The 19,807-nt window shown below is 42.5% G+C and overlaps 1 protein-coding gene across 5 annotated transcripts in view; it reads right to left on the bottom strand.

The window, feature by feature from the left end:
- The window catches only part of CYFIP2 (cytoplasmic FMR1 interacting protein 2), a 129,206-nt gene that overhangs the window by 103,920 nt on the left and 5,479 nt on the right, over window positions 1–19,807 (bottom strand). For 2 of the 5 annotated variants that reach the window (XM_019464537.2, XM_019464536.2), the window contains exons 2-3: window positions 4,195–4,334; window positions 2,600–2,689 (exon numbers count right to left, since the gene is read on the bottom strand). In XM_019464537.2, the coding sequence (XP_019320082.1) occupies window positions 2,600–2,689; window positions 4,195–4,311 (207 nt within the window). In that variant the 5' untranslated portion in view covers window positions 4,312–4,334. Of the gene's footprint in view, window positions 1–2,599; window positions 2,690–4,194; window positions 4,335–10,961; window positions 11,092–19,807 lie in introns of those variants that run through there. The other 3 variants (XM_019464532.2, XM_019464533.2, XM_019464538.2) reach the window with 3 other exon arrangements.

The raw sequence follows: 19,807 nt of genomic DNA, 5'->3' as shown, positions 1-19,807 counted from the left end.
ACTTCCCTAGGTCTGTTTTTTTCATCTCAAAAGTGAATATAAATGCTCCCTTTGCAAGTCATAGACTGTTATAAGGCTCCAATGATACTATGTATGAGAATATCTTATACATTTTTTTTATTTTTTATTTTTTTTTATTTTTTTCAACGTTTTTTATTTATTTTTGGGACAGAGAGAGACAGAGCATGAACGGGGGAGGGGCAGAGAGAGAGGGAGACACAGAATCGGAAACAGGCTCCAGGCTCCGAGCCATCAGCCCAGAGCCTGACGCGGGGCTCGAACCCATGCGAGATCGTGACCTGGCTGAAGTCGGACGCTTAACCGACTGCGCCACCCAGGCGCCCCGCGAGAATATCTTATACATTTTAAATCACGTGTATGGTTAACATATGTGTGTGTGCACTTTGTGTGTGTGTGTGTGTGTGTGTGTGTGTGTGTGTGTGCATAGAGTATACAAGGCCTACTCAAAAGCCCCTTCGTTCATCAAGCTTTCTCTGACCCTCTCAAGGACCCTTCAAAAACAGAGAGGTTGGAACTTCTACCGTATCATTTACCTTTAACTTTGTGCATTTCTATTTGTCTACACAGACTAATCTAGAGCACAGGTTTGGTAGACAGACAGACATGCATTTGGCAATGTCACTTGTTAGTGGCAGGACCTTGAGTAAGTTACTTAACTTTTCTGAATTTTAGCTTTTCCTGTTTGTAAAATGGATATTGTAATAAAACTTGTCTCACAGAGTGGGGTGAGAACTAATTCAAACAGTGCATTTAAAATATCTGCACAGAGAAGACATGAACAGACATTTCTCCAAAGAAGACATACAGATGGCCAACAGACACATGAAAAGATGCTCAACCTCACGGATCATCAAGGAAATGCAAATTAAAACCACAATGAGATATCACCTCACACCTGTCAGAATGGCTAAAATCAAAAACACAAGAAACAACAAGTGTTGGTGAAGATGTGAAGAAAAAGGAACCCTCATGGACTGTTGGTGGGAATGCAAACTGGTGCAGCCACTGTGGAAGACAAAATCAAAAAAAGAAATACTATATGATCCAGTAATCACACTGCTGGGTATTTTCCCAAAGAATATGAGGACAATAATTCCAAAGGATATATACACCTCTATAAATTTATTGCAGCATTATTTACAATAGCCAAAATATGGAAGCAACTTAAGTATCCATTGATAGATGAATGGATAAAAATGTGGCATGTGTACACACACACACAAACACACACTGACAAGGAATATTATTCAGCCATAAAAAACAAAAAGGGGCACTTGGGTGGCTCAGTCGGTTGAGCATCCCACTCTTGATTTTGGCTCAGGTCATGATTCCAGGGTCATGGGATTGAGCCCCGTGTCAGGCTCCATGCTCAGTTTCAGATTCTCTCTCTCTCTCCCTGCTCTGTCCCTCCCCCGACTCATGCTCGCTCTCCCTCCCTCTCTCTCTAAAAACAAAATAAATCTTTAAAAAAAAAAAGAACAAAATCTTGCCATTTGTAATCTTGCCATGGATGGATCTAGGGAGAATACTACTAAGTAAAATAAGTCAGAGAAAAACAAATACCGTATGATTTCATTTATTTGTGGAATTTAAGAAATAAAACAAATGAACAAAGGGAAAAAAAGAGAGAAGCCAAAAAAGAGACTCGTAACTATAGAGAGCAAACTGATAGTTAGCAGAGAGGAGATGCTGGGGGGGGGGGGGGGGTGGATGAAACAGGAGAAGGAGATTAAAAGCACACGTATGAGGAATGCTGGGTAATATGCGGAACTGCTGAATCACTACATTGTACACTTGAAACTAATATAACACCGTATGTTATCTACACTGGAATGTAAAAAAATGTAAATAAAATATCTGCACAGAAAGTGTTCAATAAATGGTAAACTTGTCTATATCCCACTTGCCTCATTGAGAATCAAGACTGGCCCCTCTCTGACCTTGCATATCCCCTCATTTAGCACAGTCTCTGCAGGTACCAGGTGCACAATATTTGTTGCACGAATGGGGCTGGGTATGGTCAGGCAAGACTTTTAGCATATAACTGATACAGTGAGAGAGGTCCACTGAGCTGCATGAGGATTCTGGAATTCTTCAAATTCTGGTGCTGTGTTAGAATAAAATCAATGAAAGCCCAAGAGGGAAGTGAGTGATCCCTCACAGATGGGTCACATATGGACCCATCAGTGGGTCCACAGTGGGACACCATCTCTCTCTCTCTCTCTCTCTCTCTCTCTCTCTCTCTCTCTCTCTCTCTCTTTGAGAAACCTTTTGCTTTGGTCAAGAGACAAACTGCCACACAGCCAGTAATCTATAAAGTATAAGGTAAGGCAAGATCTAATGATATGCTGATTCAAAAAGCTACAGAAGTTCAGGGATGGAGTGGGATCAAATTGGGCCCTCCTGTGAGTAGGATTTGCAGGGTTAGAAGACAGGGGAACATTGTGCCCCAGGCACTGGGAGGGGGTGGGGAAGCGCAGGGGAACAGGCTTCTGGAGAAGGGTCTGACTGAGGCAGGCAGCTCGAGGAATAGCTGAGCACTTGCCCCTCCTGTGCTGGCAGGGTCACAGCGACTTACCATGCTGGAATGGACCGTAGCCTGCTCAATGTACCTTGCAATTCCTGTGACAAATGCATTCCTGTCCTCAAAGTTTGTGTCAAAGTTAGCCTGTAGGAATTAGAGGAAGAAACATTTGTTGGTTGGAAAACAAGTCCAAGGCGGCTGGGTGTCCAGGGAACCCCACCGCCAAAAAATGCCACCAGACTCTGTGGAAACCTATCTCTACATCATGCTTTGATCTTCCCCTGAGAAAATCCAACTCTGACTCACACTGGGCAGGAGCTGGCTAAACAGGGCCCGGATCTGCTTCTTCCCATTGGTAGTTAACCAGATTCACCCAGCTGAGGCTTGGAAGCAAATGCTTAAACTACATAATCCTAAAGAGCTGTGAAAAGTTAAGATGCGCATTGTTTTCACCCAGCAGTTGCCAACATACTTACCTGAGGCTGCAGATACGTATGTACAAGGATAATAACTGCAACATTTTTTTTTTCTGATAGAAAAAACTGGAAACCATCCCAACATCCATTAACAGCAAAAGGCTAAATCAATAATAGTATATCTATACGATGCACTTATAAGTACTATGTGGTGGTTAAAAACAAAATGATAGCATTGTAGTACTGTTATGGAAAAGTATCCATAATAGATTTCAAGTTCAAAAAGCCAAACCACAGAGCAATTATCTACCGTATGGTTCCCTTTTGGTTAAAAACATCTAGATCTATACATAATACGTACTTATAAGTATAGTAAAAAGGGCTGTGTGTGTGTATAGTCATAGAGGGAAATTTTTATTTGTTATACTTTTCTGTATTGCTTGTAATAAAAAGATATGCACATAATTAAAAATTTAACCTGGGTTAGAAGACGTGAACGAGCCAAGTTTGTAACTTGAACCTTTAGGAATGTGCTTGATAAAATCTAACGACTGAATGAAATTACAAATATATTATGCATTCATATTTAGTCTCATTTAGCAGCCCCAGAACTAGAAAAGGTCAAACACAGCTAAAAATTTTATATTAACTTGTTCTTTCCTAATGTGGCATACTCGCCCAACATGCCCAGACAAGGGGCTATTTGCAAGGCTCACTCTGGCTCCCCTGATGCCCTTCCAGTCACACCCTGGGGGGTTACGGTTTTGAACAATCTGATATAGTTTATCTCAAGCTCCCCTCTCTCAGGCAAAAGCAAACAATGGTGAGCGACTTCCCTGAGCCATTAGCTGCTGTGGGGAGCTGAAGAGCTCTTCTCACATACATGAAGGAAAAGTAATTACCCAGGCAGGCTCTAGAGGTTTCTAAATTGTAATATTTAATTCATGAGATCAGAGCTGCCGAAACCTTGGTTGATGCTGCAGCAAGAACAGCCGGGAAGGTATTTGGGGTCAGAGCAGATCAACAAGCCTTCCCTGGGGAGTTGAAATAGTCCTGGTATTCGTTTACTAGCTAATCTATTCCTCATACTCAGCTCCACCAGGGCACAAGGGACTCCATCAGCTCAGGACCTTTCACCTTCCAGATGCAGACCTTCGCCTTCCCTATGCCTTCAGGGCACACCCACCGAGGGGATCCGGAGTTCTGAACTCCCCGGTGCTCTGGGAGACTGACCTGGTACATGATGGAGGAAGGTGGCGGCTCGATGCATGGCTGCTGGTCAGGGAGGGGCAGCTCTTCCAGCAGGTCCACGTTGGACAGGGCATCTTCCAGGGTGACGTGGGTGGTCATGGCTGCAGTTTGTGTATTCTGCACTGAAGGAAAGGGAGAGAAGATAGGAGAATGTCAGGAATGTCAGGGGTGCAGGGGTGTCAGGGGTGTCGGAAGTGAGAACAGTCTCACCCGGTTCAGCCTCCTTCCAAAGAACAAAGGGGGTTTATTTACATGCATTGAGACCACTTCCACTTGCTACCTCTTCACAAGGTGCCTGCAACCCGTGCCTGATATTTGAGGATCTCTTTACAGTTTACAGGGTACTTTTTTATGTCTATTGTCTGGACTAAGCCTCACCACAACCCTCTGTGGTCAACATGGCAGGTGGTAAGGCAGCTGCGTGACTGATGAAGAAACAAGACTCAGAGCAACTATATGTAGCACCCACACAACCACGCTAAGGGCAAAGGGCCTCACATAGTGCCTGATGCTAGACGTGGGCCTTGGCCAGCCCCCAGCTCTGGTCTTCGGGAGGATTTGTATCCGTTTCACTCCTAAATAACCACACAGCACAAATACCCATGAGGGAAACAGCCACGATTATCAACCTGAAACCAGGGCCTAGGTTTTACAAGCTCATTAAGCTGGGACTACAAGGATTCAGACTCCAGCAAATTTAACCTTACTTGCAAACACAAAGAGCCATGGTCTTCCTTGGCCTGGGGATGTTTTGTGAGGCACTCCAAACAAAAAGCCCTAAACGGACATTTCCGTGTCTTGGGCCCTGGCAGACCTCACTGGCTTTGATGAGAGCTTCACAAGGCAGTGCAGCTGATGGGGATCTGAACAACAGTTACCCAACTCGAGCTAACTACTATTTTAAGAACTCAGCACCCAGCAAACAGAATACTCATTTTTTAAAAGCATACGTAAAACACTGATAAAAAAAAGATCATGACTTAGGCCATAAAATAGGTTCTCATGAGTTTCCCCAAACATGATGTCTTAGACGTCACATTCACTAAGTAGAGTGCAATACAATTAGAAATCGATAATGCAAATCATAGCCAAAAAACCTCCCATACCTATGATAATTTATAAAAACATACTTCCAGGCTACTCATACCTAAAAAGGAATTCAAATAGAACCATACAACATTTAGAATTGAGCATAAATAAATGCCTTAAATGCATTTAGTAGAAAATAAAACAGTGAAACTAAAAGAACCTAATTTTCACTCCAAAATCTAAAGAAAGAATAAAAATCAACCCAAAGAAATGAGAATGCCGGGACCGCTCATTACAAAAGCAGAAATAAAAGAAGCAAAGTACAGAGCAAACCAAAACTGAGTAGACCATATGAATAAAAGTCTAAAGACTGAGTTTACCAAGAAGATTCATATTAATAATGAGCTGACCCTTTAGCACACTTGAAAGGGAAAACAAAGAGAAAGCCCACTGTGTTGATAGGCCTGCAGCCCTCCCTTTCCCTCCCCAGTCCCAGACAAGTGTGAGTGGGGCTTAGTGGCTGGAAGTTCATTAGGAAATGAACTGTCAGAGACCAGGGTGGAAAGGACCACCCACATGACAGGGGGGGCGGTCCAGGGGCTGTGAGATGCTGACCAGCTGCAGAGTGTAACCAAGGGCGTGCTGCCCCACACTGGCGTCTCCTTCAGGCCCACAGCTGGGGGAGCAGGTCAGGGCTGAGCAGCTACACAAGCTTCCATTTCACTGAGTTTTCTAACACACCGCCCTGCCGTGCAGGCTGGCAACAGCGAAGGCCACATCCAGTGAGGGCACAGGGAGCTCAGATGTGACTTCCCCTCTGTCCTCTGGAGGCGCTTGGCCTCATGAGGTTGGTTTCAGGTCCTCTCCATACTTACGCTTCTTCCTATTCTCTTCCCTGAATTCTAAGTGTGGCATCCACAGCAAACCATTTGCCAATCCACATGCAAAAAATTGTCTTCTTTCTTACATTAGTATTTTTTTTTTAGTTTATTTATTTTGAGAGAGAGAGAGCATGTGTGCCCACGAGAGCACGAGCAGGGGAGACACAGGGAGAGAAGGAGAGAGAGAGAAATCCCAAGCAGACTATAGAGTAGAGAGTCCAGCATGGGGCTCAAGCTCACGAACCATGAGATCAAGGCCTGAGCTGAAATCTAGAGTCAGACGCTTAACCGACTAAGCCACCCAGGTGCCCCTCTTACATTAGTATTAAGTTCATTTTATAGGAGGGATTAGTAACTTTATAGAGCATAATGATCTACAAGTTCCAAAGCCCTAATAATTCTCTTCACTCAAATAATAATAATAATAATAATAATAATAATAATAATAATAATATTTCTTTAGCCCTTACACTCTGCCAAGCACTCCACTATTTGAATCTTGCATCAACCCTATAAAAGTAGGTGCTATGATTATTCCCATTTTACAGAAGAGTCAAAAGAAGCTCAGAATTTAAGTAATTTCACAAGGTCAAGTGCTGGTGAGTGTGGAGCTGGGGTTGGAACCCAGGTTTCTCCAGCTCCAGATTTTGTGCTGCCTTCCAAGCGCTCAGACTTAACATTGCAAGGCTACTCATCCTGATGAAGATCGATCTCACACCAGCCTCTGTGCTTGATCTTTTCAAACACTATGCCTCAATGGTTCTGGATTCTGCTTGTGCCAAAGAAACGAAGGAACAGCTTCTTAATAATAAAATGCCTGGGCTCCATCCCTAGGACCTGAAAGATGGTATTAAAAAAAAAATAGCCCTATCTTATAGTAAGAGAAGTCCAGACTACATGGAGATACCGTATCTCACTGACAGATTTGGCAAAATGTCGTAAGTCTGACGACATATACCTGTTGACATGTACTTCTGTGGAGAACCAGGTCCTCTCAAACATTGTTGGTAAGGGTATAAATGTAAAATGGCACAAGGAAGGAAATCTGGCAATATCTAACAAACTTATATGAGCATTTTATTCTTTGACCAGCAATCCCACTTCTAGGAAACTATCCCAAAGACACTTTGATAAAAGCGCAAAAAGGCATATGCACAAGGCTATTCACTGCAAAACTGCCTGTAATAGCAAAAGACTGGAAAATGAAAATGTCCCTCAACAGAAGACTGTCTGAACAGACTATGATACAGTCACACAGTGAGGTACTAGGCAACAGTAAAAGGAATGAGGAATCTATCTTACCCACAACTGTGGGGTCATCTCCAGGATATGGTGTATACAGTATACTGTCATTTATATAAGAAATCAGTGATGCATATACACACACAAATATTAAACAAACAAACAATGGAAGGATAAACCATCTGATTTTAAAAAGTGGCTACCTATGGGGAAGAGCGATAAGCAGGAACATGGTTAAGGAGTTGGGGATAGAGGCTAGAATTCTTTGAATATACCTTGTTTTGTAGATTTGACTGTGAAACCATATATTTTATATAATTTAAAATAAAATTTAAATTTAAAAAGCAACTGCCACCCCGCACCAAAGTAAAATAAAACAAATGAAGGTATATTTATATTAGTTGTTGCCATAACTATACAGAAAGGACCTATTCCAAGTGATTTTAAAAATTCAGAAATTTGAGCCTACATTTCTGGTAGGAGATACTCTAAAAACAATGAAGTGTTGTAAAAAATATCTCGAGCTTTTTTCCACTAATTATACTGGTGTGCTGTTGCAGTGAGAATGTCCGAATGCAGTGTGAGGTAAAATAAATTAGTAATTATGGAATGCTCTATCATCCCTGGTGGTGTTGAGAACTGGCATTCCTGATGTGAGAGAAAGAGATATAAGACCACGTAAACCAAATAGTCCTGAATATGAATTCGAGGTTATCAATAAGAAGTCATCACGTGTTTTAACTTTAAATAGACATACATATGTCTGTCTGTATGTATGTGTATGTGTGTTTATTTCCTAGTTCTGTGCCCCAAAAAGACAAAGACACAATGACCAACCCATGAGCAATGAGCAACTTGAGTGCCAGGCTGTGGTCTGCAAATACCATTTCCTGCTAAAAACATCAATGCTCCTTGGAGAAACAGCTCAGTCCAGGTCTGGGACAGGAAATGTGTAAGAAAGGCTTAGAACAAGTTGTCGCAGCAGAAAGCAAGGAAGCAGCTCTCTATCTATGACTATGTCTGAGGGACCCAGGAGCCAACCTGAGGCAGCTTCCGCTGGCCGAGGATGGGACACTGTGCATCAGTTAGCATAACTCAATGCACCTGAAGCAGTGTCAAATATGTCTAAATCCATGAGATCCTAAAGATACCTAACAACATCTTGGTTTTTATTACTTTGTTATTGTTGGAAGATGCCAGTGAACCAAACTTTGTGTTGAAAGTAGGTAAATAAAAGGAAAAAGGCAAGTATTTAATGTGCTTTTCCTATACAAACCGACCACTGGATAACCAAATTGCAGCCCCTAAAATGGAGAGAGGCACTGATTGATCATCAACTGCTAACATCACTAAATTAAAAGACAATGAGACATTAGGTGCCTCCTGACGGAAAACCATACCATCATCTTATGAAAAACGCTGGACCCAAAGTGAAACGCTGGAGTCTAATCAAGCCTTTGACACTCATTCACAAGAAATGTATAGGACAGAAAAACATCTTAGAATATCACTACATTGATATATCACCACAGTGATATAAATAGTAAAATACAATCTATGGGAAACTCTGCAGGACAAATGACTCAGTGTCTTCAGCAAATAAATTCCATGGGGGGAAAAAAAAGACATGGAAGGGAAGCTATAGCCCATTATCAGACTATCGCAGTGTGTCTGTCACCTTATTTGGATCCTCTTTCAAACAATCCACCACAAGAAAACCATTTCTGAGGGAATTAGAAAATTTACTAGTAACTGGGCATCTGATAACATTAAGGAAATAGTGTTATTATTTTTGAGATATAACATCAAGGTTGTATTTGAAAAGAGTTATCGCCTAGAAATGCCTACTAAAATACGGATAAAATGATACAGGGGTTTGCTTCCAAATAATACTAGAGGAGGAGGACGTGAGTAACAACAGAAGAAACAAAACTGGCCGTGAGTGAATAATTGGTAATGCTATGTGATGCTTACACAGGGATTTATGATATTTTTGTATCCAATTTTACAGAAGTTTGAAATTTTTCACTGAAACTTCAGGCTCAGTGTATATACACTACCAGCTCTCATCCATCGTCTCTTCTTTCACCTTCCCTGACTCCTACTTGCCATGGTCTTTCCCTTCGTCTTTCTCATGCAACCTGCATTTCTTCTGGACTCTTCACAGGCTTCACAATAACTCACCTACCAGAATAATCCCTAAGGCTTTCCCTTTAACACAGTAAGATGCCTGCACTTCCCTTGAAGAGAATCAGCAAATGACCAGCCTACAAGCCAGTGAATTAGGAGTCTTTATTTCAGTTAATGCAACCTTTCTTTTCTCCTTCTAAATGAAACTTCTCTACTGGATTCCTGGGTTTGTTTGCAGATCATTCACTGCCCAAGGGAGGAGGAAATCAGACATTTTCTTTTAAATGTTTATTATTTTTGAGAGAAAGAGAGCGAGCACGAGTCTGGGAGGGACAGAGAGAGAGGGAGACAGATTCTGAAGCAGGTTTCAGGCTCTGAGCTGTCAACACACAGCCCGATGTGGGGCTTGAACCCACGAACCGTGAGATCATGACCTGACCTGAAGTTGGACGCTCAACCCACTGAACCAGCCAGGCACCCCGGAAATCAGACATTTTGAACTCAACCGCTATAAGTCACTGCCAACTCCATCCACATCAGTCAGAAAGAAAAAAACATTCTTGAGGTGCCTGGGTGGCTCAGTTGGTGGAACATCCAACTTCAGCTCAGGTCATGATCCCAAAGTTTGTGAGTTTGAGCTCCATGTCGGGTTCTGTGCTGACAGCCAGGAGCTTAAGCTTGCTTCAGATTCTGTGTCTCCCTCTCTCTCTCTCTCTTCCCCTCCCTGGCTCATGCCCTGACTCTATCTCTCAAAAATAAATAAACATTAAAAAAAAAAAAAAGAAAGAGGAAACATTCTGGAAATTTTAACGTACACGTGAAAATAAGTACTTGTTTTCTGGCTCAAGTGTCCTGCCTATTATGCAATCTTCTAAGTGAGAATAATTCTTCATAGTCAGTCAATGAACATGTGACTCTTTTGCTACTTTGGAAGAGAAATTAATAAAAATACTTAAAAATTAACTGCGTTCTGGGAGCATCACTTACCACACACAGCTACCACCTCCCAGGGTGGGGTATTCATGGCAGATTTAAACTCAGCATCTTTCTAACAAGCTCAAACACAGTGGCCTGGTTTCACCGAGAAGTAAGAACACTGGTCTCACGGGCCATCTGCTTCTGAGAAGGGCTTTGGGGGCACCAGGGCTGGGATGACCGATGGACGCCGGGCAGGAGGGGTGGGCGAAGGCCGAGTGGGTGCCAGGAGAACCTGGCTTTGGGAATGCAGGTTCTGACTAACCACACCCTAAACCCTGCTACTCTGTAAGCGAAAGAGTTGCACTGTCATTTTCTATTTGACTTTCTGGAAGGGAAAGGAAAACATAGGAAGATATTTTTACTGAAGCGGAATACCAGGCTAAGTATAGCAGTTGCGCTTGAGCTGCGGGTTCAAATCCATCATCTGCCATTTACTAGCTATATGACCATAAGCATATTACTTAACCTCTCAAGCCTCGGTTTCCTTACCTGTAAAAGGGTGATACTTAACAACAGTCCCTGCCCTCAGTGACTTACTCTGAGGGTTATATAACATTACAGGATGTGGAATGCTGCCCAAAGCAGGCACAGAGTAAATGTCAGCAGGTGGGTGGCCTCTTTTTAAACAGAGTAAATGGATGGATCAAATTTTGCAACAATTCTGTAAGAAAAGAGGGCATTATTATTATCTCCACTCCCAACATCGCAACTCTATAGGTCTTTCATACTGATTTCCTCAGTCACAACTACCCTGCAGTTTCGAGAGGACAGGTGTTGCTTTTGCTGTTTTTCTAAGGAGGGCCCGGTGTTACTGAGAAGTGAAAACGGTCTTTCAAGGTCATGTGGTCAGCTGGTGGCTGAGCTAGAGCAGAAAGGGGATATCTTGACTCCCAGTTCTGTGCCCTTTCTTCCAGACCACACCTACTTTTGTGCCTTTATAAAAGGCATACCAAGGACTTTCCTTTGGCTGCAGTTTGGCTGCTTTTTCTCTGCTCAAGAAGAACAAGATTCTGCCAACCCAGAAAGATTAGGGAACTGTCACCTTTGGGTCTCATAAATATCAAAAGGCCAGGAAATATTTTCCCTGAAAATCTATCCAGTTAGAAAGCAAACAACACAGGGGCGCCTGGGTGGCTCAGTCGGTTGAGTGTCCGACTTCAGCTCAGGTCATGATCTCGCAGTCTGTGAGTTCCAGCCCCGCATCGGGCTCTGCACTGACAGCTCAGAGCCTGGAGCCTGCTCTGGATTCTGTGTCTCCCTCTCTCTCTGCCCTTCCCCCACTCACGCTCTGTCTCTCTCCCTCTCTCAAAAATAAATAAACATTAAAAAAATTTTTAAAAAAAGAAAGCAAACAATACATAATTTCAAAGAATTATAAATATATGTATATTTATATTTAGATATTATATAAGTAAATACGTAAATAAATATAAAAATATAAAAAGGAGGCTTAGACTGTCCCCCTTAAAAAATATATTCTTGAGCAGCATTTCACGGAGCAAGGAAAAATTCAAAGAAGGAATCTGGAGTGTAGCCTGCTCTTCCATCATGAGTGTATGCTAAGTGTGTTGGGGACTGTGTGGGGCACCCAAGTTTGCTGTGACAGGATGTGGCTCCACAGGTCAGTATTTCCCCTGCGGCTGAGACCCTTTCACAGGCCAGAGTCAGCTTCTTCACAGGTGTGGGGGCCAAGCAGGGACACAGTCACCTGTGCACACTTTACAGGATTTCCATAGATGGCACCAAAATGGACTGTGTGGCTTATCCTGAACAGGCTGGAAGGGAAGAGTTTTAGAAGAACACTGCACTTATCTAGTGGTCAAACCTTGTGGCTCCAACCCCCGTCACAGCACTTTTAGTGTATTGCCTGTGGATAAAATAAAGCCATGAGCGAGGCCACAATGCTGAGAGCAAGAAGCCTCACAGTGGTAGAGGGAAGGGAGAGGCAGAGCTATGCAGGATGGGGAGGGACCACACAGGTGTGGGAATCTGGGCCACATACAGAAGCAAAACTCTCTCTATATACTTTTTAAATTTTTTTAAATGTTTATTTTTGACAGAGACAGAGACAGAATGCAAGTGGGTTAGGGGCAGAGAGAGAGAGAGAGACAGACAGAATCCAAAGCAGGCTCCAAGCTCTGAGCTGTCAGCACAGAGCCTGATGCGGGGCTGGAACTCACGAGCTGTGAGATCATGACCTGAGCGGAAGTTGGTCACTGAACCGACTGAGTCACCCAGGCGCCCCAGAACTCTATATATTTCAATAGCCTATAGAAGCATCATCAATATCACAGTACACAGAAGTCACCAAATACCTCATACACTGCCAGAATGATCCTAGTGCTGGAGGAGACTGGAAGGAATGGTTACCTCCTTAAGGGGCCTTTCTGACTCTCCTACCCCCTATCGGAATTCACTTTCTCCTTTGGCCCTCATTAAACCCAGCGTGTCCCTACTTTCAGGGCATCCATAATGCTTTATTACACATTTTATCACATTTTCTCTCCTTGCCCTAAATGAAAAATTCCCCGAGGGCAGGAGCTGTGTCTAACTCACACCCAGCTTCCCAGTACAGTATGAAGCACACCCTTGCAGCTACATAAAGATTTATTCAATGAGTAGATTGGCCATTGAGCCCAAAACATCAAGAATTGCATTGCTATGTCCAAGATACCAGGATTTTAAAAGTGGGGGAGCAGAAAAAGGAATATAAATAGGAAAAAAAACCTGTTTATATTTTAGAAAGAACTCCATTTTGATGGTTCAAATATTTAACATTTGAGCACTTAAAGTGAAAAGCTTCAATATTTTGTAAACACTTATCTATGAAATTAACTCTCTTCCTTCTATCACCATATGACCTTGATTTCACTCACCCTTCAAGGTCTCTCCCTCTACCACATGATTGTTCCTTCCTTCCCTGGAACTCCCAGGACTTCTTAAGCGTTGGTGAGGCGGTGAAATCCGAACCCTCATACATTGCTGGTAGGAATATAAACTAGTGCAGCACTTGGGAAACAGTGTGGCAGTTCCTCAAATTTTAAAACCTAGAGTAGCCATGTGACCCAACAATTCCACTCCTAGGTACATCAGCAGTACCTCCCTTGTGATGCTTTCTGCCTGAGAAGGGTCACGAGTACAGATACTTCCTCTTCCCATGTCAGGGCAACTGTTACTAATTGATAATGTCTTTATTTCTCAGAGTTCACAGGCAGCCTCAGAATCCTTCTCATGAAATACAGAACTCCAGGGGGCCAGTAGCAACCAATCTGTGTTCACCCATGAGAGAAAACATATATGCCCTCCCTAGGGTGGAATGATGCATGCATGTGTAAGCTTCATGAGGTTAGAGACCATTTCTCACCCATCTCTGAAAACCTCAGAGACCTTAGCAGAGTGCTGAAGACAGATTAAGCACTGAGGAATTATGGGATGAGAGAATGCATGAGCATACCTGAATCCCCTGACAACATTGGCAAAATGACATGACCTGAATTGGCCATATCTTCATTTCTAGTTTTCCCATTCCTTCTCCTTCCCTACTGATAACACAGATAATTTAAATGGAATATGCAGTCATGCCCTATATAAGCCTGTACAATTATTTACTTAATATTTTTTTAAAAAGACTTTTCACTTTTACTCTATATATCAGAAGGAAGCTCATATTACAACCACTAATAGAGAACCAGTATCACTTGCCATAAACAGAGGGAAACTAAAAACAATGAAAACAACGGATGTCATCTGGAAATCATCTCATGTCCAGCATCGATAACGTTCGTGAGAGGTGGTTTATCACGTGAGAGTGGGATGGTGAACTGGTTAGAATCCTGTCTGCCACTATTGGCTGTGTGATTTTGGGAAGATGACAGCACATTTCTGAGCCTCATCTTCTTCACCTCTGATACGAGGAATAATAACAGTTCCTACCTCATAGACTTTGAAAAACAAAAGCACAATAATCCATGTAAACAGCTTGGTAAGGTAGAGAGTGCTCAATAAAAGTTTCCCAACAAAACCAAATCCAGCAACATAGAAAAAAGATTATGTATCATGACAAAGTGAGACTTATCCCAGGAATGGAAGACTGGTTTAACACCAACATCCCCAAATCAATTAATGTGGGGCACCTGGGTGGCTCCGTCGGTTAAATGTCGGACTTCGGCTCAGGTCATGATCTCACAGTCCGTGGGTTCCAGCCCTCCATTGGGCTCTGTGCTGTCAGCTCAAAACCTGGAACCTGCTTCAGATTCTGTGTCTCTCTCTGCCCCTCCCCCACTCACGCTGTGTGTGTGTGTGTGTCACTCTCTCTCAAAAATGAATAAACATTTAAAAAATAAATTAATGTGATAAGCCATATCATGGAATAAAGGACAAGTCCCACAGGATCACCTCAGTACATGCAGAAAAAGCATTTGACAAAAATCTCATACTCTTTCACAACAAAAACATTCAACAGACTAGGAACAGAAGGGAACTTCCTCAACGAGATAACGGACAGCTCAAAAAATCCCATGGCTAATATCAGACTTAATGGTAAAAGACTGAATACTTTCCCCCCGAAAATTAGGAAGAAGACAAGGATGTCTACTCTCTCCATTTCTATTCAACATTGTACTAGAGGTCCTAGCCAGGGTAATTTGGCAAATTCTACATACAAAATCCACTAAAAAATGATTACAATGAATAAACATGTTCAGCAAGGTTGCGAGACACAGGATCAACACACAAACATCAATTATATCTCTATACATTAGCAATGCACAATCAAAAAAATGAAATAAAAAATAATTCTATTTACAACAGCATCAAAAATAATATAATATTTAGGAATAACTTTAGCAAAATAGAAGTGTAAAATGTATACTCTGAAAACTGTAAAACATTGTCACAAAAATTAAAGACCCAAATAAATGGAAAGATCTCTCATCTTCACAGATTGAAAGACTTAATATTGTTAAGATGGCAATCTTCCCTGAATTGATACAGATCTAATGTAATCCCGATCAAAATCCCAGCTGGTGTCTGGGAAGAAACTGACAAGCTGATTCTAAAATTCATACAGAAATTCAAAACATCCCTAAAAAAGAACAAAACCAGGGACACACATTTCCCAATTTCAAAACTTACTACAAAGCTACAGTAATAATTAAAACAGTATGGTAGTGGTATCAAGATATGGAACAGAATTGAAAATCTAAAAATAAACTCACATTTATGGTCAATTGATTTTTAAAAATTTTTTTTTAACGTTTATTTATTTGTGACACAGAGAGAGACACAGCATGAACAGGGGAGGGGCAGAGAGGGAGGGAGACACAGAATCTGAAACGGGCTCCAGGCTCTGAGCTGTCAGCACAGAGCCCGACGAGGGGCTCGAACTCACGGACCATGAGATCATGACCTGAGCTGAAGTTGGACGCTTAACCGACTGAGCTACCCAGGCGCCCCGGTCAATTGATTTTTGATAAGGGCACCAAGACAATTCAAGGGGGAAAGGATACGCTTTTCCACAAATGGTGCTGGACAACTGGGTATCCACATGCAAAAGAATGAAGGTAAACTTTGACCTCATACCACACAACAAATTAACTCAAAATGGACCAAAGACCTAAATGCAACAGCTACAACAATAAAACTCTTAGAAGAAAACACAAGAGTAAATCTTTGTGACTTTGGAATACATAATGACATCAAAAGGACAAGCAGTGAAAGAAAAAATAGATAAACATATATTTGATTTTATTAGCTATTAATAGACACTATCAAAATTAAATGTAAAACTTTTGTTACTTCAAAAAACAGCATCAAGAAAGTAAAAGACAACCCACAGGATGGGAGAGACTATCTGGAAGTCATATACCTGTTATATGTGTAGAGGATATAAAGAACTTTTAAAATTCAATAATAGAAAAGCAACCCAAATGGGCAAAGGATAGACTCCAAAAAAGCCATACAAATGGACAAAAAGCACATAAAAATTTATTAATATCTTTAGCCATTGAGGAAATTCAAATCATAATCACAGTGAATTATCACTTCACATCCACTGGAATAGCTACAATCAAGAAGACAGATAATAACAAATATTGCTGAGGATGTGAAATTGGAACCCCCCTATTTTGCTGCTAGGAATATAAAATAGTGCAGTAACTTTGGGAAATAGTCTGGCAGTCCCTACAAGTTATAAATATAGAGTTACCATAAGATTAAGCAATCCCATGCCTAGGTATAAGCCCAAGAATTGAAAACATACATCCACACAAAAACCTGTATATGAATGTTCACTGCACCATTATTTGTAACAGCCCCAGAGTGGAAAAAACTCAGATGTCCATCAACCGATGAGTAGATAAATAAAATATGGTATATCCACCCTATGGAATATTATTCAGCTGCAAAAAGGAATGGGGTCTAAAGGCATGGGCTACAACATGGATGGATTTTGAAAATCTGCTAAGTGAAAGAAGCATAATATGCTTTTTAAGGAAATGTCCAGGGTAGGCAAATCAACAGAGACACTAAGTAATTAGCGGTTGCCTGGGCTTAGGGTGGAGACTGGAGGAAGTAGGTGGTGCTGCTGATGGCCATGAGGTCTCTTCTTTCTGGGGTGATGAAAATGTTATAAAATTGATCAGGATGATGGTTGCATAACTCTGTGAATATACTAAAAATTACTGAACTGTATGTTTCACATGGGTGAACTGCAGAACATGTGAATAATTCAAGCCGTTACAAAAAAAGTGTTAGTATTTGCATGAGTGCTTGGGGAAACATTGGCTGTAACATAAGCAGGAGTGGTACAAAGAGAGAGGGAGGCGGGGTAGGAGCTTGGGGAGTCTGGGAACTATGGTGCGCCTGACAAGCAGAGACTGTGTTGAATAGAAATCACCAGAAGAGGTGGGAGAGAAACAGAAAGCAATGGACACACCCACAGTACCCCACGGAGCAGCCCCTAGACCGCAGGATGAGCTGGACCACCCAAACCAGCACCTGCTCCCAAGCCTTCCACCCCAACCCTGTTTCTGTTACACTGCCAGATATCTGTCAGGTCCTGGCTGCCACACCCCGGAGGAGAGACTGCTCAGACAGGAACCACCTCTGAGCTGGGGGGATGGGCTTTGAGGTTTAGAATGAGAACAAGCCAGGTTTGTAGTTCTCCTCCCTGAGGACACTGAGGCTGAGAGACAAGATGGACCTATACAAGGTCACTTGGCTAGTTAGGGATAGAGCTGGGGCTAACTCTGTAACTTCCTGGGCAGACAAGAGGATCTAATACAGTAACAGATACGATAGAGCTGTTAAAAAAAAAAAAAAAATTAAAAAGGAGGAATATTAAATAGAAAGGAAGGAAGGGAGAAAATTCTAATTTTGCAATAAAACAAAAAGCCATATAAGAAAGGAGATAAATGAAAGGACATTACTTAGCTCTCTTGTGATTTACACACATTTCACATTTACAGATTTTAATAGCATAGATGTTTTTGAGGCACCTGGGTGTTTCAGCTGGTTAAGTTTCTGACTCTTGATTTCAGCACAGGGTTTGTGAGATCAAGCCCTGGGTTGGGTTCTGTGCTGACAGGGGATCCTACTTGAGATTCTCTCTGCCCCTCCTCCGCTTGTGCTCTCTTAAAATAAATAAGTAAACATTTAAAAATAATGATGTAGATGCTTTAAACATGACTTACGTTAGGGGAGCCTGGGTGGCTCAGCTGGTTGAGTGTCCAACTTTTGATTTTGGCTCAGGTCATGATCCCAGGGTTGTGGGATCAAGCCCTGCATAGGGCTTTGCACTGAGTGTGGAGCCTGCTTAAGATTCTCTCTCTCTGTCTCTCTCTCTCTCTCTGTTCCTCCCCACCCCCTGCTTGCTTGCTCTCCTTCTCTCTAAAAAATTAAACTTAAAAAAAAATTTAAACATAGGTTCAAGCAGAGCTGTCACTATATTGGGAGATGGGGGCAGGGGAGGGAGGTGGATGGTGCAAGAAAGTGAAATCTTCATCCATCACAGCAGGAAGTAAATAGATAATGCATAGAACAGATAAATCAAGAAACAGCAGTGTAAGCATATCGTTTAGAGATCTGGAGGCAAGTGCTGGAAGAAAGAGTCAGTTAGAGGTGACAGCTTCTATGGGGAGGTGGGCACTGGATGGTTGTTTTCACTACGAGTCTTTCAATACTATTTGATCTTTTTTAAAGCATGTACTGCTTTGATCGAAATTTTTAAACTTACTTTAAGAAACAACAAGCCAGGGGCACCTGGATGGCTCAGTCAGTTAAGCATCTGACTTTGGCTCAGGTCATGATCTCACAGTTCGTGGGTTGGAGCCCCGTGTTGGGCTTTGTGCTGACAGCTCGGAGCCTGGAGCCTGCAGAAAATTCTGTGTCTCCTTTTCTCTCTGTCCCTCCCCTGCTCACACTGTCTCTCTCTCCCTCTCTCAAAAATAAATAAACATTAAAAAAATTATTAAAAAAAAAAAAAAAAAAGAAACAACCCAAGGCCTCCTTCCTAGGATTTCCGACATCTGACCCGTCCCCAGCACCGTCTTCAGGCAGTCTTCCCTACCCAAGTCCCTCACTGTGGGTCTTCTGGGATGAGAGGCTCCAGACCAGCAGCTTCTCTCCACACAAGGGACGTGAGGTCAGAGCACAGAAGTCCATGACCTGGGCCTCCGGAGAAGGCCTACCCTCCTCTTTGTTTACAGCAAAGAAAAAGATCCTGGCAGGGTTAGAAACCTGACCACGGTGCCCGCCTGCCGTTTTACTCAGCTGCTTCCTGTGTTGTCAGGGTTGAGGGGACCTTTCCGTTGATAACCCAACCAGGCAGATCCCATCCTCTTGTGGGGGGTGGGGGAGTCCTGCCACCAAGGGCGACTTCCGGATTTGTTCCCACTGCAGCCTGTGACAAGTCACCATGTGAGGGGCACCAATGTGACCTATATCCGGGGACAGGAGCCAGCTCTCAGAAGCACCTGCTAAAACTGAGAAAGAGAAGCCAGCCACACCGCATATGCTGTGGAAACAAAGAGCGAGACTTCAGGTTCGGCCACCAGATCAGAGCACGCAGACCATCAATGTGACGTTACAACTCGAATGTGGCTGGGTCTGAAGACTCACTTAGGCCTTGGAGTCACATTTCCACTCACTCTAAAAAGGCCATTTCCCAGTCTATAAAATATGGAGGCTGGCCAGGCAGTGGTTCTCAACCATGATGTCACATGGTTGTGAAGGTTCTTGTGGGCAACTTTTACCTTAAATGGCGTAAGTAGTGAGGTTTGCAAACAAGGTATTTTTATTATGTGTTTGGGAAGGTTCCAAGCGCTCCCATGCTATCA

The sequence above is a fragment of the Panthera pardus genome, unplaced genomic scaffold, assembly GCF_024362965.1.
Source record: "Panthera pardus isolate Hobbes unplaced genomic scaffold, ASM2436296v1 HiC_scaffold_2, whole genome shotgun sequence".
NCBI lineage: Eukaryota > Metazoa > Chordata > Mammalia > Carnivora > Felidae > Panthera > Panthera pardus.
Note: the sequence above shows the minus strand (reverse complement) of the source record. Positions and strands in the feature narration are given on the sequence as shown.